Source organism: Chaetodon auriga, chromosome 5 (genome assembly GCF_051107435.1).
Source record: "Chaetodon auriga isolate fChaAug3 chromosome 5, fChaAug3.hap1, whole genome shotgun sequence".
NCBI classification, from domain to species: Eukaryota; Metazoa; Chordata; class Actinopteri; order Chaetodontiformes; family Chaetodontidae; genus Chaetodon; species Chaetodon auriga.
Window position 1 is genome coordinate 4,233,099 of NC_135078.1, and position 22,497 is coordinate 4,255,595.

The window sequence follows — 22,497 nt, forward strand, 5'->3', positions numbered from 1 at the left end:
ACACAAAATAAAAACGACTCTTTTATTTTCTTTGGAATTGCACATTAGCTTAACTAACCGTCAGCTGAGGTCTGGAAGTAATGTTTGCTTTGAGTGTATGCAGATAGCAGCGTGCACCGTATCTGCAGTCCTCTTGCGTTGAGCTGCTCACCATTTGAACTTTCAGAGTCTGAGCCAGAGAGTCGTGTCTTCCATCTGATTCCTCCTCGGCTCCTCCAGCAGGCTCCTCTGCTGCAGAGGACTTGTCCTTCTCTGCGCTGATGTGGGCTGGAAAGGTCACCGTCTGTGATAGGGAATCCCTGGGTGCTCAGCCTCTCATCTCCTCTTTGAAGATTAGACTTCCATTTTAATGAAAGCCTTCTCTCTCACTTCCCCACCCCCACCCCCCTGCACACTGTGGGACAGGGGGAGTAGATTCCAAACTGCTCCAGTTATTAAGTCTTTTAATGTAAGAGTATCAGCGAGAGACTGTTCTGCTCTTTAACATCACACAGAAGTCAGTGCATGCTTTTTCTTAATCAACGCTTTTGCAGTAGATACTCAAACTGTGTTATGGACTATAAGAAACACACACACACACACATATACACACAATCCCTGTTTCTCCTGTACTCATTCAAGCTATTTGATCTTTTGTTTTTTGATGTTTTTTCATGCTCTTTGGAGTACAGTGCAGCAGTGTTAACATGACCACATGCTTAGGGCACAAATACAGTGTTTTTTTTATGTTATATTCCTGTGTGACGACAAACAAACAAGCTTTAAATGTTGATGACGGGGCGACTGTCAGCCTGAGGAGCCATGTAAAGACCAAAAGGAGAGTAATGTGTTTTGCGGCTAAAATGGGAATCCAGAGTCTACACTGAGTTTGCTTCTTGACCATGTTGATTGACTTGAGGTAATTCAATGCTTCATTTAGATTGCTACATTTCTCCACAGTGTCTATGCTTATTTTGCTGATTGATTGTGCCTTTGATTGCCCTTCATCCATAGCTCCAACATGTCTCCTCTTCAGGTACTCATGGACTAGCACTGTGCTCCTGTGCCATGACACATCAGCTTTTGTCTGGTTGCAGTGATGTAGTGGCCCAGCGCCATGTCTTTGTATTTTTATTCTCAGCTTTTGTTGATTTTATTAATCTGTTGCTGAAGTCCTAAACAATAGATAGACTTTTTTTTGCCACACTAATAGCAAAATGATCTATGTCCTGAGGGAAAGGCTGTGCTCGTTGTGGTGCCATGAGGTCATCCCTTTGAAATTAGTCTCATCTAATCTGATCTCAGACTCGAGCTCTCAGCCTCTGATGTGGGTTGTTGTAAGACTTGTTTAGCTGTCATCAGCCTAAAATGGACATGGAGTCAGTTTGATATGCAGCTCAATGCAGAATATTCATCATCATAATTATCTATTGATTGACTAATTGGTTAGTCAACTAATCATCTCAGCAGCACATTTTACTGTTGATGTATTGGAGGAATTAGCTGATTATTTAGAAGCTAGTTATTTGTATTTAGCGCATTGATTTTTAACCTTGATGTGTGTTGTTTTTGAGCTTCCTGGAAGGAGCTAATGCATGTTTTTACAAGCCAACGTTTGTTGACTGTCTATATGGCCGCACTGCTGTGTCCATGGCCCCACCATGTGTTGTGTGTGGTACACGGCTGTGGTGTTTCCACATCATCTTTCATTTGTCACAGTGTCTACAGTGTTACGAGCCCAGTGTTCTGCAACAGCCTGTTCCACAGCTTCATTAAGCTTTCACTGTAATTTAGCCTGACATCTCCGATTCTCTAAAGGAATACAGATCTAAGAACAGCAACTGTTAACACTACAAAAAAAAAACACTGCACACTGAACTGAAACACAAGAAATTCTTTGGTCACTGATTTTAAATGTGGTATGTTTTTACTTTACTTTGCCTGCTGTTTTCAGTTGTGGAGGTCAGCAGGTCATGCTGAGCAGTAATGTCCTCGTCTTTCCCAGCATCCATTACATGCCCACCACTGTTTGCACATAGTAAAGATGCAGCCCTCTCTTGTTCCACCATAGTTTTTCTCATCCCATTAGCCTCCTCTCTTTGGCTCTCTGGAGGAACCTTGTTCTTTATTTATAATGGAAGGATGATGTCTGAAATATTTACAACAAGGAAAGGAAAGTGTTTCAATAAGACATGGGGTAAAACAATGACAGAAGTTGCTCTCAGCTTTAAGGATGAGGATGAAGTGGGTCTGAAGAACCAGGGGAAGACAAAGTCAAAGTGTCTGACAGAAAAGTTGAGTTCAAGTTCAACAGCCAACAATGGAGGATTAAGCAGCATAATCCATAGTCCCCAGATAGAGGAATAAATTGTCGGGAGTAATGGACGAATAGAACAAAGCCATTAATTTCATTCAGCAGTGGAACCATTTCATATTAAGAGTAAATTAACACAGTGGTCCTTAAATCTTTTATTCTATAGATCCAAACTCAAGCTTGAATGTCTAGAAGCCATTCCAGAACAAAAGAAAGCAAAAAAAAAAAAAAAAAGTCCAAAACTCAAAGGGCTTTAGTTTACAGTGACAGAAGCTGGAGAAAAGCATCTCCAGCTCACAGTGGAGAAACTGGAAGAAGCTTAAGTTTTAGATTATCACGTATTGTGAATTACTGAAAGGATCATTTTAAAAAAGAAATGTCATTGATTTCTCTAAGTCAGGGGTGTCAAAGTCAAACACACAGTGGGCAAATATTAAAAAAAAATGTTCCAAGTCGAGGGCCGGACTGGTATGTCTATAAAACAACATTAATCATTAAATAGATGAAAAATCAGTTGCATTCATTTCTTATGGTTTTATCTGCAGCGTCCATAGTCATTTCAAATGGAAACATTTTCCCAAAGGCCAACAACAGCCAAAAATCATTTCCCTCAAACAAAAACCAAAAATGCCCAAAGAGTGCAAAAAGGTAAACACATATCAGACCTGAGTGCGCTGCTCTCTGATGCACACTAGTCTCAGCCAGATACTTGAACACAGCTTTTAAGACTGTTTTTATCCATAAACAACAACATTAAACATTAAATACAAGAAAAATCAGTTGCATTAATTCTTCTGGCTCTTTATGTAGCTTTTCCAGACTAATTTACTCGTCACGGTGTTTTGTTTCATAGTGTCTTCTTACGTTATATTCTTGGTTTGTGTTGTCTGGTTCATATTATTTATTATTAATTATTTGAGGGATGCAATTAATGACTATTTTGATAATCAGTTAATCTGTTGATTATTACTTCAATTAATTCATTATTAATATATATTTATATATTAAGATATTTCCAGCATTTCAAAAAAAAATAAATCTTATTCCTTGTCTTATTGTACAGTGCTCTTTTAAACAGCTTGGAAAGGCAAGTGCAGACAAGGCCACTACAATAAAAAAAAAAAAACAGAAAAAGTTGTTGAATAAACGGACAGTGGGGATGCAGCCATGCACATTTTATTTGCCTTTCACTTATGAAAGATTTTCTGAAAAAAAAAATTCCACCTGAAATTGCCTTTCATTTCTTTCATGGTGGGAAATTCACGGCATAGAGGTGACAGAAATCCAAGTGATAATACTTTTTGACAGTAAAGTGATCCTTTCTTGCACTTTTTTGACAGTTGTAGCAACTTGAAATGTATTTTTCATGTTCCCCTGCTAAATCCAATAGCAAGCATTGTCAGCTGAGATGTATCTGCACTATCTTTATACTAAGTTATTTATACATCATGTGTCATTGTGTGGAATCCATGTGTGAACGTGTAGTTAACACCAAAGTAGCACTCCAGGTCCTCGCTGACACTTAATTAGCAGCTAATTACATTAAAGCGATTTCACCGGCCTGGACAGTGGATGAACACCTCATGCTCTGCTTAATTACATCAGTAGACTTGTGCTGGTGTGCGTAACCCTGCTGTTGTACTGTCCTGTGCTGCCACATTAGACACATGAATCTTCTGTCAAGATATTGAATAATTAATTATACATTCATTATTCTAAGAAGTGAGGCAAGATTGGCAATAATTTATGTAGGGCTTTGACAATCAAATGTAACACTTTTTTTCTGTACAATTGGATGGAGCTCCATGTGAAAGTTTGGCCACCCCAAGAGATTTAAGCTCTCAGATTACTTTTATCGAGGTCTCTGACCTGTAATATCCTTCATTTTAGTGCTATAGCTTGTTCACAGTCATCGTGCAGAATTTCATGAAAAGAGCACCTCTCCAACTGTTCAGCACAGGAATGGATTGATCATACTTTGGGTTAATAGATTCAATTAGAAACCAGCAAATTCTGAAATGACATCACATTCTCTGTATAAACAAAAAACAAAAAACAAAAAAAAGCTGAAGATGAAAAGAGATGGCCTCTACGACAGGATACTGATCATAAACACACCTCAAAATCCACAATGAACAACCTGAAGGGGCACAAGGTGAAGGTTTTGCAGTGGCCCTCGTAGTCCTCAAAAGAGCAGTGCATGCAAGACAAGAATCTCACAGAACTAGAAGCTTTTTGTGAGGACGAATGGATGAAATTCCCCCAAATAACAACTGCATGACTCTTAGCTGGCTACAAAAAGCCTTTACAAGCTGTGATACTCGTCAAAGATGATGTTACTAAGTACTGACCAAGCAGGGCCTTCAAACTTTAAAAGACAGAAATAAAAAAAAAAGCAATCTTGCTTAAATATTAAAGAAATGTGTCATCTTTAACTGCTGTTAGGAAATTAGGTCACCTTCTCCTCGCTTAGCTAGTCACTGTAACAGAAATCTTGACCAAGGGTTCCCAAACGTGTGTGTGTGTATGTGTGTGTGTGTGTGTGTGTGTGTGTGTGTGTGTGTGTGTAATTCAATAATATCCACAACTCACATTCATTATACAGATACTGCCACAGTCAGCACAGACTCGTGACTCCATTTCTACATTTATTTTAATAGAAATGTGCACATCAATGCATTTTTTAACAGCACTAAGGCTCAGGATGTTTAACATGGTTCTTACTGTATTTGCCTGGAACCCTGAGAATTACCAGTGAATATTGAGTTCATAGTCATCATTTGGACACAAATATGACTCCAAATGAATGATAATGTTGCTCAATAACTAGTGGATGTGGAAACAAGCAACTGTTTGGTAACAAGTTCTCCATATTAACCAAACAGTTGATGTTGTGTCAGGTAGGTTTAAGCAAGTTTTTAGTGATTTTCTGACCTTTTATCAAAATGAAAAGTGAGCATCACCTCCGTAAACTAAGCTCCTGTAGTTTCTCTGTGTTGTCAAGTGTGCGTGTCTGTATTACACTGTCATGGCTTCCACTTGTAGCAGCGTTCTGTACTGTGGCAGTAACTGCTCCTCCAGAAACAGAGAGCCACGGAGAGCACAGAGAGAGAGAGGGCGAGCGAGCATTGTGCTTGGTGTGAGGGTGTTGTGATGACGATGTGCTGTGACAGCACTGAGCAGGCCTGTCTGAAGCTCTGAGGGCCACCCGCAGACACACACACAACCCATGAGTCAAGAGAGGAAAGGGAGAGACAGTGAACTGAAAGTGTGTTGATGAAGGTGGCACCCCCTACTTTTTTACAACTGGTCACTCACATTTCTCTGTTCTGAGTTCACTCTCTGTGTTCCCACGCTCCTTTCACCGACATGCAGCCCAGCACATCAGTTAATCTCACATCTGAAATGCGCTGATGCAACCTGAACACTTCATACACCTCTCAGGTTCCACTCTTGTACCAGAACACTGACAAAATTTGTCTCCTAACAATAACACACTGGCCCAAAAAACACTAACAGGTTGCATTGCAATATTATCTTCTATGTGTGTTTATATATGTATATGTGACATACATAAGAGCCCATCGCTGTGTCCACAGCAGAGGAGAGGATGCCAAATTACTGTACTTTTGATGCATGAATTATTAAGAGACCTACCTGAGAGCAGACCATGATGTGTCATCTATTTTAAAGGCTGGCACAGAATCAGCGTGGGCCTGAAGGCACAGAGCCACCCAGTTGTCCTGTCTAGCTTTGGAAAAATGAACCACTTAGTTGTTTGTAGGTTATTATCGTGTTGCTGTGTGAACCACGTTAACATCAACAAATCCTAACCACATCAATTTTGAGACATTAGTGTAATGACTATAAACAGTCCAGCCCATCACAGAGGCGATTACATCCTCCGCTAGCCTCCACTCTGCACTTTGCTGCTTGCTCAGACCAGCAGGAAACGCACTGGAGCACAAAGGAAGGTTACGGCCAAATAATGGGATGTCCTATGACTGACAGCCATCAGTGCACCCATCAACATGTCCATCTATTGGCTCTCCTGTCAGCAGGGGAAAAACTGCACATTTTTAATAACAATATGTATTTTTTCTGCTGCCATAGCCTTTGTTCTGGTTACATAATCACATGAATATTCAGTGATGAATGCATTTCCTGTTTTCTCAGCTGACACTCGATTAGGACTAAGTGCAGAAGGAGCTCCAGCAGCATTAGACCGTGTGCGATTCTGTGACTGTTCAAAAGTGCAGGACGGTGACAATAACGTGACCTAGTGTTCTCCACGGAATGGTCAGCGCTGTGAGGGTGAATGATTTTCGTTTTTCAGGCCACGTATTGGTGTTATTGATGTCTCTGTTGTTAATAAATGTAGGGCATTGTTGAATGATGGTTGCATAAGTGTGGACAGAGTCCAGGAGGAAATGGAAGCAGTCGTGTGTGTGTGTGTGTGTGTGTGTGTGTGTGTGTGTGTGTGTGTGTGTGTGTGTGTGTGTGTGTGTGTGTGTTTGGCGATGACGACATGGTTTAAAGGGTTAGGTTAGGCATTTAGCTGTGATGGTTCAGGTTAGGGTAAGGCTGGCAGACATTAGTAGAGTCCTGTTTGGCTGATGAATGTAATTCCAGTACACTCTCTCTTTTAGCTCTAACTGTGTCTGTCTGCTGTTTGGTGCTGAGCAGGGAGCGTACCATGGCTTTATCAGAGGTTGTTTGTAGTGGAAACTCTCTCGACTGGACTTACCGTTGGTTGGATATTGGATATTGGCTGTTGCATTTCCTCCGACATGTTCGTTGTAGTCACCCTGCTTCTTGTTCTGTTTAGAAAGGCGTCACCCACTACCACCACCCACTTGCTGTGGAGTGTCTGTAGTGTCTGAGCTTTTCACTCAGAATTTTTGTGAACACAGATGTGATGGTACTTTCAGGCTGCACATTTGGAGAAGGGAGACCACTTCAGAAAGGTAGTCTGTAGCGGCCGACACAGGAGTTATTCTTTTATATATACTATAATATTCTTTTAGTGTATTTAAAAGTGACATAGTTTTGCCTCAATATAAAAACAGGGCTTTAACCTTTGACATTTCAGAGCTGTTGGAATACACAAATGGCTCAGCGGTTTGCTTGATATTTGATAATGTTTCATGACGTGTGGGTGCCACCTGCCAGGCTCTGTGTTTCTCTGGGTCCAGCACCCTGCTGCTGATCATCCATTAGTCCAACTGTGCCAGTGGTTTTTTGATGTATTTACATGCCACAGCTCACTGGTTTGTGGAGGCTTACTGCCCTTATACTGCGTAGGATTATTTCTGCATTTCCTTATGCTAAAGAAGACTTTCATGTGGGTGACAAACCATGCAGCGTGCGCATGTTTCATGAATGCAAATTGGGTTTTCTTCTTTTTCTTATAATCAGCTTTAAAAACAAATTCAAGAGAGAAAATACAAAAAAAAACAGACTTGAATAAGGCCTGACGTTAACACCAGTGAAGAATTAATAGTGATTAAATGTTGACCGTGTTTCTTTAGGGAGTGAATATGGTTGGGGGGGAGTCCTCACAAGTATGAAGTAAGAAAAGTGTGTGCATGAATGTGTGTGCGTATGTTTGAGTAAGTGAGCGAGTCAGAGAGCGAGAGAGTCAGAGGAAAAGCAGCAGGATAGTGTGCAGAGTGACAGACAGGGGGTGGAGGGAGGACAGGCGGAGAGCTCTGTTGGGCAGTCCTTGAGCCGGTCTCTCCCTTTGAACCTGTGGATCCCGCTCCTACCTGGCCATGTCATCCGGCCTGCGCAGGAAGTGGAGGAGCGCGGTGCGAGCACTCAGGACTCTCCGTGGGACGGGAGCAGGAGGAGGTGGAGGAGGCGCTGTGAGTCTGCTGTTATTTTTAGTCTCTCCTCCCTCCTGGGGCTAGGCTAATCCGCCGCTGCTCAGGCTTATCCAGATTGGAGGTAGGACACCGAGGCAGAAAGGTTAAGCACTTGCTCCTGTGGGAAGCCTGCTTTGGTTGTGATGCCGTGCAAACTACCCAAACTGAGCCAGACCATGTTGAAGCAGGATCAGGGCTGTGGGTCTGACAGGGCAGGGGGACCGTGGCCGCTCCGCTAACATGAGCTCTGAAGAAGCGCCTTTGCTAACCATGAGTCCAGAGTGGCTGCCGACTGGCTGCTGCGCCGCCTACCCCAGCTGGCATCGCTGCTGGCAGGCCAGGACGGACAAGATTGGTGCCTCAGATGGTTGCAGGGAGGGGGAAGGCAGTGGCGGCGGTGGGGGGGCCAGGATCCAGCTGAGGGGGCTGGACACTGAACAGCTGAAAGGCAGCCTGGTGGTCCTCTACGCACCTGCTGGGAACTCCTGTCTGCTCAGATTGGTGGGACATGCAGGGATGGATGGATGAATGGATAGATCGTAGAGAGAAGTGTGTGTCTGCTGCTTCTGAAGTCTTAAATTGAACTGAATGCATTGATCATTATTATTATTATTAAGGACATTTGATGTGATGCATATCTGTCATATGTATTTGCGATGCTGACAGCATAAATGTGTTGTTGAAATATTTAAGTTATTTCTTATTTACAGCTTGGTGGTGAATCAGCTGAAACACTCAACCTTTAGAAATCTATGAATTGTGAATGTGTGTGTGTGATGGGACACAGCACCAGCTTTTTGCATTATTTCTTTGATGATTGCCTCGGTTGTTTTAGATTGTGTATTGCTTTTGTGTGCTGTGTTGTGCCTCTAACCACTGAACCTAAACTGAACTAAATTAGAGATTTATCAAACAGAGAAGATGTAATGTTGAAGTCTAATCATCAGTGAAAGCTGATGTCTTTCTAAAAAACAGAAAAAAAGTCTTCTGTGTAATTAGCAAATACTTAATACAGAGCAGTTTTCATGTTAATGTCACTGATGAATTTCAGTGATTGTAATTTTTCTCTAAAATGATTTCTTTTCACCTCACCTCTGACATCCTCATGCTAGAATACATTTGTGTAAATCTGCCCCTAGAATTAAGTAATTAAAAAAAAAAAAATCCTGACGATACTAATCAAAAGGCCCAACAGGACAAACAGTATATTCAACACAGTAAAGCTGTCATGCTTTGATGTTTTCATGTACCTGAAGATTGCTTGAGCAGAGCCAAGTGTTAGAAAGCTGTGAGCGAGCCGTGAAAAGCTGATGAACTATTGATGAGTGCTGCTGACTTCACCAACTTGCTACTGGCTCCAAGTGCTACCTGCGCACTTTGTCTACATGCCACTCTGATGTGCTGTATCTGTGCCTGTGTGTGTGTGTGTGTGTGTGTGTGTGTGTGTGTGTGTGTGTGTGTGTGTGTGTGTGTGTGTTTCTTATAACAGAGAGGCAGTGAAGCAGCGTACTCTGACAGAGTGATGTTCAGTGATGTTTACATCAGTTGGTGGCATTTAACTGTGATTAGATGGCAGAGTGAGAGCTGTGTGTTAGTGTGTGATTTCGTCTGCAGGAGAGACAGAAAGACATGAAATTGTAAATGTCAGTGGCATGCACGTACAAATACTAGTGTTGTTACAATACCAACATTTCGATTTTGATACAAATACCGAATTTAGTATCACAGTGCTCAACACTTAAACGATACTTGAACCTGAAATGATACGGATTCAGTACTCGATACCTAATAGGTACTTAGCAGTAGTAGGTTACACGTGAACTCTGGAATTGAAACAAGAGGTCCGATAAGAAACGTGAAACTGCAGTATGCTGGTGCAAAACCATGAGACCCACAGAGTGTATAAAATACATTTACAATGAGATCTTAACTATTTCATTTTCATTTCATACATATCAGGGCAGATTTCTAATCTGTGGTTATATTTATTGGGTCAAATGTTAATATGTATTATACACCTGCCCTGCACAATACACTCGTATTGTTCTCTGAATAGTTCCAATATGACAAACCATGATTCTACCCACAGCCATTTCCACTCAGACGTTACTCCAGCAGCCTAATCACATTTTGATTTCAGGGGCATTATGTTCACTATAGGTGATGTTCTGTTTGCTAAATTCTGTTCTGTCTGATGCTATAAAGCCACCATAGTGAGTTGTGAAGTGATTTGTAGCTACTAGCCCTATGCTGTTCAGCTATGTAACCATTTTAAAAAAAGCCCAAATGAGACCTTCAGATAACTGTGGTTTAATACATTTGTTGTTTTTAAACCCACATTTTCTAATATGATTGTCATGTTACGCAGGCCTGACAATGATACACTACACTACTGACACGCTCTGCATCTCATATAATGTCGTGTTTTGTACTCTATGGAGGGATCTTGGTGTCTGCCATTCAGGTACTTGGCGAGGTTTGAAGGGTTTCCTCCCTTGCATGGCGTTGTTTTATAGCACCTTTTGCGTACAGGCTTCTTTATGTGTGAGTTCGCCATCAACGTCAACTCTTCAGGCAAAGTAATCCCACAGTGGACTTCAGCAGGCCGTTCTGTTAGCAGGGTGTGGAGGCTGTTATTTCTGAAGATGGCATGCTGTTAATGTCAGTACTAGACCTGTTGACCCAGAGGCATTGCTTCTTTCCTACAACCAGAGCTGAGGCTCACACTGCACAAACGTACAGGCACATGTCCCCTGACCATGAACCATAAGAGCGCCTGACTTGGCCGTCTTGCTAACACTGCCAGCTGGTGAAGATTCAGATTCAGGCAAATTATAAATTTCATACTCATCCTCCTCATCCATCATCACTTGCACTGGAGACGCATTTGCTACATCAAGTACCGAACGTTGGGAAATTCAAATATTGTAATAATAAAAGCTTACCTAAATGTTGGTACACCATGCAACAGTAACAATAACAGTAACCAACAGTATGTGCTTTGATATAAACTGTATCCTAATCTAGTCTATTTTAGCCAAGAAGGAACTTCCTCGAATGGTGGGAGTAGATGAAGAGTTTTGTATTTGTTTTTGCAGCCAACAACTGAGAAATGGGTGTGTGTTGCTTTTAATGTTACCTACCATATCTTTGTGTTACCAAAGTCAGCGTTATAGCTGATATATAGGAAAATAGTACTTAGTGGGAGTAACTCCAGTTCTATGAGTGCTTGTGTAGCCCTCTACCTGCGTGTTATCGCAGTCACAGTAAAGCACATTATTTTTAACATGCTAAAACATTTAGCACGGTAATGACAGTATTACAAAGGTCTTGGCAGAATGTGACAAAGGTGACGGTGAAGAGACGGGCATAGCGCCCACCTCTACATCGTATTTAATCATTTTAAGTTCGAGGACTTCTTCTCCTGTAAATCCCCTTACATTCCACCCTTCGTAGCTGTGCTGCATTCTGGCCACAGGAACTGATTGTGGCCAATTTAGACAATACTTGCAATTCCATGAGGCTCGACAGTGCGTTTCAGAAGCATCCCATAAGCAGCTCTCCTCTCTGCTCTGTGGAGAATACGCGCCTTGTCTATTTGTGATGGGCTGTTGCACAGAGCTGATCGAGCCTGGGGATGGCATAGAGAATCACCCTGCATAGACTCCCAATTGTATATCAACGAGAAACACAACTAAAATAGACAAAAATAGACATAGACATTCTGTTAAGTTAAAGCCAGCTTTACTGCCTGCCTCAAAGTTAGGCCTTGACCACACATTTTTTAAAACAGACGCTTTCCTCCTCCATTTAAAAAACATTCATCACATCAAGGATACCTCAAATACCAAGAACATTCTTATCATCTGCAGGGAGCTTATATTCCCTTGGTGGTAATAACGTGAAAACTCAAACAATTATAGCTATTATTTATTGATGTGTACTTGCTTAATACCTTTCTGGCACACAGCCTAGCAGTGCTTACCAAATGTAAACTGACCTGTAATCCACCAGTGTTGTTTCAGCCGCTCATTACACACAGCAACAATGCACAAACTGAAGTCATGATATCATCATTTTCACAAACACTCCGGACATGGATACACAGAAACTGAAGTTTGGAAAAATCTGCTCTTTCGAAGGTGATAAAATCTTCATATTCCTGTGGTCAAGGCTTTAGTCCAGTCCAGGACTACAACAAGTAGGGCTGCTGTGCGAATAGTATGAATTTCTCTCCAAGTAGTAGTGACAGAGCAGACTGATTTTTTTTTTTTTTTTTTTTTTTAGTCTTTTAATGCAATAAACTGCGTGTAAGACAAAGTTGAATTCCAGCACACAGCAAAGAGTTCATCAGAGACACGTTTCTGTTTGTCAGGCATCAATATGTCTGACTGTGATTCAGTCCAAAACAAAGGCCACTGACTGACATGTTGGATCTAACGCACACAGTACTGACAGTGTGCAGTAATTCAGCTTTCTCCTTACGTCGAGTGATGTCGATGACAGTGATGTCAGCTGCTAACAGTGATGTCAGTGTTTTCAGCTGTTGTTCAGTCTCCCTTTAAATAGCAGAAACCAGCATATTACGTTTTCACGACAGCGAGCTTATTCATAAACAGAAAGAGTCATTTTCTGCACACTGTGAGGCTTTTTGCGAAGGTGTCAAGTAGTGCCTGCGCTAAAGGATTCACAAAGTGAGTAGGATCAAATGTAGTATACTATGGAGCAACAATGACATGGTCCCCCACTGGCCCTTCTGTCCTCTGCTATTGTCTCTCATTCACGGCTCTTGTTAGAAGCAGCTGAAGTTGAGCAGAGCTGCCTGCCTCAATCAGTGTCATCAGGGCTCAGCACACACATCATCTTATTTGGTGTGTGTGAGAGAGAGAGAAAGCACTGAGGTGGAAAGGGATGAAGGCAGATGTCTGCTCGAATAGTTGTCCAATTAAAATTATACACCAGCCAGGCAGAGAGACACACAGGACAACATGCAGGCTGCTGTTATTGACATTATACCGACTGTTCTTTCACAGAGGTCAGTTCCCACACCCACACACGCCCTTTTCCTCTGGTGTGTGTGTGTGTGTGTGTGTGTGTGTGTTTTGTAGTCAAACCCATCAAGAATACACTGATAATACAATAGGTTCAGTTTTCCCTGATGCTTGAAAGCCAGTTCCACACTTGGTCTCATGTGTTACTTGTGCATGTTAGCCTCCTGCATGTTGTTAAAGTGGCAGTCTGATGTGCCTACACACTGATGTTGCCACATTGTTTTGCAGACTTGCACCCAGAAATGTGTTTACAATCAAGTACATTAAAAATACAGTGATAATACAACGGATTTGGTCATCCCTCATGCTTGAAAGTCAGTGCCAGACTCACACAACAGGACAAAAGGACAATGTATTTGCTCTACCTGTAGTTTGGAGTATTTAAGAGGAATATAAACATGACAAACTAGGCCTATTAGAGATTGAAAAAGGTTGTTTGTAGGGCTGGGCGATATGGCCAAAGTCTTCTATCATGGTATAATTTTATGTCATGGTAATGGTATATGTCACGGTATACTGATTGTTATATTAATTCACCTAAGAAGTGGTTTAAAATTAACATATTCAAACAGACAAAAGCAGTCTCACCTCAGACAACACTTGTGCTTAAAAACAAAAGACTCAAAAAAGTAAAGGCAACTTTCTTTTAAAATGTAAGCTTAAAGGTTTCAAATGAGAACAACAGAAATGCAACAGAGGTGCATTGTCTCTACCAACAGTCGCTCTCTCGTCATGTTAGCACCTGGTAAGCACTTCTGCTGCCCAAGTCTCGTGACCTTGCGAGGCAGCTGGATTGCTACATCCCGCTGAGTACATAACAGAGACACTAAAGTAGTTTTCTCATATGAACTCCGGACAGTCACACATTGTAGTACATTTGTTCGTGTGATGATTTTTGATTTTTACTTTTTGCATTGATATCACTGCTTCATGTGTTCCAACATACCCGCAATGTCAGTGAAAGAGTGGAAAGCAAAATACAGGCAAGCAGAAAAGAGTGCAAAGCCGCTACATTACGTGCAATGCAGTCACCACGCCCACTCCACGCCGTGTAGCAGGGCAGCAGTTCATACTCTGTGAGTGACAGTGTGTAAATAAAGATTAAAGAATAGCGCCTGCCGTGGAAACGGTACTACCAAACCTTTCCCAGTGGACACATTTCTACCATCGCATAGTACCATCATACCGCCCAGCCCTAGTGCAAAGTATACCACACTGCAGGGCTTTTCAGATCCATCGGTAGCTGTACAGTGTGTTTTGTATCGAGTGCTGGCGGCCTCCTTGGTGGAGGTCTGACCATTTTCTGGTCAATCTCTAGTTATGATTATGGATTATATATTTATGGATATATATATTTTTTTGTTTTATTTGAAAGTCCGACACCCACAGTGTGTGCTTTTGTGTTGGCCCTTGGACTCATGTGGTTGATGAGCCCTGCCACCTCATGTAATGAACAGGCTGCAGTGTGTTATGAAGTGTCAGGTTTTTTCATTTGAAGTTCATTTTGTATTGATCAGGCTCGTGTTAGAGATGTTGAATATACGGTGTTACTGGAGATCATTGACTGCGATCCTCAGTGGTCTCAATGTGGCTGATTTCCCTGCGCTTGGCATCATTGTCATGGCGACATTAACTGCTGGAGAGAGTGCCGTGTGTCATTGCTGCAGAGTTCACACATTAACGTCACACCAGACAGTTTGCCATCAGCTCCTACATGGCAGAAAGAGAACGTGTGTTGTTTCCACGCAGCAGCTTCGTTCGGCCTCAGACTCCAGGCTGCTGCTTTCCTCTGAGGTGGATGTGCCGGTGTTGGTCTTCCTGGGTTTTGCAGCCTCCACTGAGGATGAGGTGGCGTCCTCATGTCTCTGGTCCAATTCAAAGACCCTCTGTCTCTTTCTTAGTGCGTCACTATTTTTGGTGCTTGTCCTCTCAGTCCTCTTCACCCTGGCAACCTCCTTCGAGGGTTCAGGCTCCAAGGTGCTGCCTCTCTGTGGTGTCCTCTCTGTCTCTGGAGGTGTTTCTTTTTCCGGACCCCATGCTTCCAGAGCCAAACTCGGAGACCCTTTTCTTCTTCTGTGGTGTAATACCTGTCAGCATCATCTTTCTTTCTCCATTCCTGGTCCTCATAGAGACAATTTGAAGTTCTCATTTCTCATACTGTTTTTCTTATACTATTATGTAGGTTATTTCATATTTATTATTACTAGAGTCTTAACATGCGAGCAGGATTGAACTACTTCAAATCACTCACCAGTGTAACAACCATCCATTGTACTGTATACGTTTTGTACCACTATGTAAAATCTCAGTCAGGAACATCATTGAAATGCTGTTTACATCTGAGATATATTAATAACGATCTGATAATGTTATCTAATAAAATAACACTCTGACAGGAACAATCCTGTGTCATGAGTACTTCAGCTTTTCTCTGCTGATGACACATGCAAATTAAATTAACATTCAGAGTGCAGTACTTTTATTTGTAACAGAGTGTTTTTACACTGTGGTATTTGTATTTTTACTTCAGTCAAGGATCTGAGCACTTCTTCCGCAAATGGGATTACCTTCATGTGCAGGTGTTTTCCAGGACTTTTCACTTAAGTATTCTCCCAGAAGCTGGAGGATGAGGAGCTTTAAACCCCTGTGCTCTGTCACCATCCATGTTGAACAAGGTGTAAACACAATGACTAGACAGTAAAGTGCAAACAAATATTTATATAGAATATATATATATAAGTACTGCAACATGCACACGGTTAGTGTATGAAATGTACATAGACACAATAATAGAGAATCTACATGTTTAGATGTAGTGTGTATGTCTTGGTACTGAAACATCAGAAATCATCATCAAACCAAACTGTATAACATTAGAATTAAATCTGCTGATCATTTTTCAAAACAAGTTCATTAACATTTGTGCCACAAATTGTCCAATGGAGGCAAAACTTAAGCAGAGCCAATACCTTGTGGACTGCAGACAGTTGTGTTGCAGTAGTTTAACAGTGGGCTTCTGGGGGTTAATCCATCCTCTAGCTGACTTATCCCTTGTGTCTGTGACAATCTGATGAGTCTTGAATCCTCATACCATGTTCAATTGTTGTGTAAGCCAATGGAAATATCCTCTAAAGGCTCTGTGACAAAACATTTATTTCCCTCCGCAGAGACACAGAGCAGGAAACATCTCAGCATAACTGCTGCAGGCTCTACCTGCAGTGAAAACCTTGAACATAAATCTAAAATTGATGTTTTGTTTAAGTTTTGGTCATGAGAAGACATGTAGCTAACTGTCACTAACTCCCCCCTTTAGCAGCTCAGCCTCAAGTAAGGACTGAGCACTTGCTGTAATCTCCCCTCATTTCTGTGAACGATGTGTCAGAACACATCAGGCATGATAAACTTCAAGCTGTTGTTGTGGAATGGACAGTTTCTTACTGACATTCAGCCAGAGGTAAATCTGGCTTTGCATATGATAATCACTTGCTATCATGTGTCCTCTGATGGACTTACCTACAGCCTGTGACAACACAAGATGAACCCTTTAAAGAGGGCTTCATGTGTGGATTTTTGATTTGACCTTTGTGCTCTCAAACAGAGAAGATTGCACCCTGCTTCCTCCAAATCCCTTGCCAGAGAGTCCACTGAATTTGGAAAGGTGGATTTATTGAACCTTTTCACAAAACTTCTTTCTTTCTCTCTCAACTGAAAACAAATACAAAAATACATGTCTTAAGAAATATATATAGTTGCATTCTTCTATCAGGTTATATGTTATTTTATATCACAATTGTATCTTATAAGATACATAAATGTGATCCTCTCATCTAATAAATTCTCTGGACAGTCTATCAAGAATGAGTTTATGGATTAAACAGCCAGATAGGAATGTCTCTTTTTGGTTACAGCAGATTAAATACTTGACAAACAAATACTGTGATGGAGAAATCCTTAAATAATCCACTTTTGCCATTAAACACTTCTGCTCAGTGATTTGTAGTAAATCCCACGACAGTTCAACATGTCCAGAGTTATAAATGGATCTCAGTGTATAAGGCATGGCAGAACCTCTGGGGGTAGATTCAGTTATTTATAAATAAGTAAACATTTATGCATCTAGTCTCTCAGTGTACATCGTCATGTCCCACATGTACTATGTACATAATTCATGGAGAGAAGTCTGCTGTGAGTCTGGAAAAGCTTTGTGAAAAGTCTGTACGGTATTGGATGATTCTTTGCTACAACTTATGATACTGAATTCATTCTGTGTTGAAGTGTTGACTAACCCTGTTGTGTCTGTGTTTCCTACAGAGCTCAGGGACAGAAGAGATGGTGTGGGAGCAGTACACAGTCACTCTACAGCGGGTGAGTTCAGCCACTGCCTGAGCATTAAAACAGGAGACATCCATCTGTCTCATCATCAGTCTGAAGCTTCTGGGGAGTATAATCTGCATCCGTCAGTAAAGCATTAAACTCTTCATTACTTTTTGGAAAAAAGTTATATCCATTATCATTTATCAATAGGTCTGTTTTTAGTCCCTCATTTTAGCAACAGTGTATATTAGAGGAGGAGATCTCAGCAGGCGAGGTTAACTCCTTAAACATGTAGTATATACAATGAAGTGCCGAGTAACTCCCATCACTGTTTCCCCAGTGAACACTTTTATGCTGTCGTGTCTGTGAATTTTTCACATGAGCTACAGTTTAAGTTAACTTTCTACTACTTTCCAAGCAGATAGCGTTGTAATCATTGACTTTAGCTTTGACGTTACCAGAGTCAGTAAAAAGGACGCTATCACCACTTCACTGTCAACACATCAGGGACCTGTACTTCCTTCCTTCAAAATGAGATTTTGTGCTTCAGCAACTCTAAATTATACAGTAAAGGCTCCGTTTTCCTTTTTGAGTGTATACCACCACCTGCTGCACGTTTCCTTAAACTTGCTTCTCAATTCAATCACCTGTAAAATACCTACTGCTGAATTACAATTTATAAATATGCTTACATGTACCATGTCTGTATTTGCAACAATTACCTGTAATACAAGCAGACATAAATAAAGTTGATAGATTTAAAAAAAAAATTAAACAGCCAGACACCAATAACAGCAGAAGTATTCATGGTCCAGCTCCTCCTCCCTGCCTGCACAAATGGTCATTGCAGTTGTCACACTGGACCCACGACATCAATCCCTCCCACCTGTCAGGAGGGCCAGGTTTCCTGCACCGGCCACACTGCCAAACCGTTGGCTCCCATCTTCTCATTCTCATTCTCACAGAAAAGGGCTTGGCATGCAAAAACTGTTATCATTAAGTATACGACCGGTGGATTCAGCAGAGGAGGAAGGGGAGCTGGGCAACAAGGGAGTGCTGGTGGCGCTCTGCTGAGGGTGGACAGCTGTATAAATAAGAGACCAAACTGGGATATTGTACATTACAATGTCACTAGCCTGTTAAAATGTTGCTTGTTTCCAGAATCAATCTTTTTAAATTCATTTTAATTTTTCACATGCAACAAATTTGTCTCAGTATTTTGAAAATGACAAAGTAAAAAAGTGCTGCCAAGTCTTGAAACATAAATAGAAAATACAGAATAAAGAAAACATGTAGAATATGTAAAATATGACTGTTCTTTAAAAAAAAAAAGTAAGTAAGCTTTATAGTTTAATGTGCACATGTTCACAATGCCAAGTATGAGTGTGGCATTTACTTATAATAATGTAGTGTTATTTACAGATGACATAAAAGCCAAAAAAATTCCACCACTGCTGCTGTCTGTCTCCTCTGGCCAGAGCTTGGGCCTCCAGCCTTGCAGTATTACCCTCTGCATCCTTGATGATGTTGGGCATCCCCTGTGCCATCAGTAACCTGGCTATGGTGGTGTTCCTCCTGACCTTGCTTGTTGTGGGTGTAGTTGATCTCAGCTAGGAGGTGGGCCAGATCTGCTGTTATCTGTCCTGATGTTAGCAGGGGATGGGCAAGGTAGGGATTGGAAGGTGGAGGGACAGGTAGATTATGGAGATTTGCCATAGGTGGTGGGCTCAGGGGATGGGGGGGGGCAATAGTTGGTTGATTCTGGAGTGGGGTTGGGGCAACTAGGGATAGGGATGGTGGGGGAGATGGGTAACATCAGGCATGTCCCAGGAAGATGCCGATGAGGTTGGCGGAGGGGGTGAGAGGTCCCACACTACAGCCTCAATGGCATAAACCAATGACCGTCAATGGCTGTTTGATCCATAGGGTTCAGGCCACATTTTTCAATCCTTTATCCTCTGGTATGAGTTTCTGAGGACCCTTGAAATCTGGCTCACTGCTGACTGATGTCCTGTAAGCACAGAGAAATCTTCCTTCAAGGGTCCCAAGAAACTCACATCCAGAGGCTGCAGGATGTGAGAGGTCTGTGAGGCAGGCACAGGAGAACGACCCCCTCCCTCTGTGCCCCCAGGACCTCCACTACATCCAGGTGGGATTGGTGTCCATGACGAAGAGCAGTGGGTGCTCCTGTGTGGCAAATGTCAGGAAATACCTGACAAACCACTTCCTAAACAGCTCACTGTCCACGTATCCTGCTGGCAACTGCCTGTAGAGGGCGTTGGGCACCCCTACCTTGTTATAGGGGCCCGTTGATAAGGGGGGACATCCTCTCCAGCTGCGTTAAAGCAGACTTCTGCTTCCCAGGGCCTGCTTGTATTCATGCTTAGTCCCCCAAGGCACAAGGTGTATCAGGACTGTCAATGAATATTCAAAATTAGAATATGTACAAACATCCAGACATTCAGTTGTGAAAATGAGTATTTGATTGTGGAAGAAAAAAGCAGTAGCAGTCGTGGTAACTCTGCACGCGTCAGTTTCATTGATTGAAAATGAAATGTAGGTCAAGCTGATACTGTAATTTAATTTAGTGTTACTTAAAATAAAACTAACTCTGCAGAAATCGCTTTTCTAAGGATAGAATATTGACTCATGGCCACACACAGAAATAACAGAAAAATGTAATCCCTGCACAAAAACTGCCTCTTCATCCAATGTGTACCAGATACAAGAGTCTCTTAAACCACACAACTGTGGTGAGGGTAGTCACTGGCATCTTTGTGGTCAAACTAGCCACCCACACTCTGACCTTCATGGTAAATACATTGAAACGGCCAAGAGCAAGCTGACAGGGAGGGCTAGTGACTGTTTTCTGTCAGTTTTCTCACTTCCCAGTGACAAGTGTTTGAGTATGAAAGTGTTACCTGAAGAGAGGCTGGCAGACTTAGTACAAGGATAGACGTGACGATGGCTGCCTTTTCGAAATAAGGTGTTAACACAGGGTATATTCAAACTACATGTATGGAAATGTTCAATTAAATTTGGGTTGCTTGAAAAAAAAAAATCCTGACAATGACTCAGAAATTTCAATTAAGAACAACTCTGACTCCATACAGACTCAATCTATCATTTTCACTGTAACGTTTATACCTTGTTTTTTGTATGAAACAAGGTATAATATTATGGTAGACATTATGGTAGACAGGTGCACAGTAATGATGAAATGAATAATATGAACTGCAGATAGGTTGTGCATTAATATAGAATGCAGATGCTGAATGAGCACCAGTTATGGTGGCATGTGTAGCTGTATTTCCTGTATTTCTGCAAAACACTGAAATTGTAATGGCGAGCTTGCCCACAGTTAAACCCAACGGTTGCTTCTCTTTCTTGTGTGTTATTGTTGGACTAAGGATTTTTCTGGTCTTACTTTGCTGTTTGTATTACCTCTGCCACTCTTCCTTATTGTTCTCTTTATGTTTTATGGTGGCTGGCAAACCATGGAGTCACTATCACCACCCACTGCTGTGGACTGTTGGTGCTCTCCCCTGGAAACCTTTGTTCGCTCCTTGTTGCTTGAAACACAGATATGTCAGTCCTTTCAGGCTGCACGTTTGGCGAGTGATCATACCTGACCACTTCAGAAAAATAGGCTGTAGTGGCTAAAACATGAGGTAGGATGGGTGTGGTACATCATTTTTGCTGCTTAGAAATGTAACATTCATTTTTATAGGAAAGAACGTGTTTTTGTATGTTTATTAAAGGGACAGTTTCCCTTTAATCTCTCCACTGTATCCATATATCAGTGGAGAATGCAGTTTGAAAAACACAACATATTGTACAAATAACAAATAAATGATTATACAAAGAACATCTTCTGCTATGATGTAAACCCTGTCAGAGGAGTAATTCACACCAGAACTGTCCTTTGTTTGTATATGTTTTCCACTGATGTCTGATTCCCCTTGTGCTGGTGTTTAAAGGGTTAGGTGAATGATATTCAGGATGATATCTAGAAAAATCTTATCTTTGAAAAGGGGCACTTGACAGGATTGCCTATCATCACCATTACACTTTGCACTTTCTATAGAATCTCTGGCTATCTCAACATGAAAACAGCTGCATATCAGACATTAAATCTAAATTACAGCATCATAAAATCGGTTTGTACACAAATGTCATATTATGGTACTTCCCCTCCCTATTCTCCCTCTGTCACTGTACTGATAGAGTATTGTTAGTTTTGTCTGAGTTATGGAACCCCCTCAGCAGTGTTGGGGTCTGCCTCAGCAGTTTGTGTGAATGGCTGACACACCATGCTGTCACCTGACCTGCAGTGGGAAGACTTCAGCACAGTCAGAGGACGAGCCGATTGGCTGGTTCGAGCTTGAGAACGACTGGAACGACGTGGAGATCAAGCTGCAGCAGTGTCGTGAAGCCATACACCTTATTCTAATGCATAGCTTGAATAAGGTGTATGGCTTCTCCATCAGCTGGGTCAAATCTGCATCAATTGGCTTCAAATTTCCATCTCAGTCAATAAAATACTTAAGAATCCACTTTTAATCACATCCAAACTAAGCACTGAAGCTAATTTTACTCTTCAATTACAGACTGTTAAATATGTCTTCCCATGGAATAAATTGCCATTATCTCTTTCAGCCCAGATTTCTACAGTGCAGATAACATTATTCTAAAAATAGACCTGTCCTGACCTGAGCTAACCCACCCTTGGGTTCCTCCACTATTTACATGCACATCAGCAACTCTGACTCTTAGAAGTTATCTTTATGTACAACTAACTTGAAACAGCAAATAATATTTAGAAAGAAATTCCATTTTGTATCAACATGGTTACTGAGTGAATACCTGCTTGTGGAAGCTAAAAGATTTGTCCTGGTTAGTTTTTTCTAACAAATTCTGTGTTCATTTTAGCCGATCTTTCCCCATCCTAACCTTAAGCAGTTTTTATAGT

At 41.5% G+C, this 22,497-nt stretch overlaps 1 protein-coding gene across 9 annotated transcripts in view; it reads left to right on the forward strand.

Moving 5' to 3' along the window:
• tjp2b (tight junction protein 2b (zona occludens 2)) overlaps positions 1-22,497 on the forward strand; it is a 108,390-nt gene that overhangs the window by 41,769 nt on the left and 44,124 nt on the right. For 5 of the 9 annotated variants that reach the window (XM_076731859.1, XM_076731855.1, XM_076731856.1 and 2 more), the window contains exon 2: positions 17,523-17,576. In XM_076731859.1, coding sequence (XP_076587974.1) covers positions 17,523-17,576 — 54 coding nt within the window. Of the gene's footprint in view, positions 1-7,720; positions 8,161-8,220; positions 8,662-17,522; positions 17,577-22,497 lie in introns of those variants that run through there. The other 4 variants (XM_076731863.1, XM_076731854.1, XM_076731858.1 and 1 more) reach the window with 4 other exon arrangements.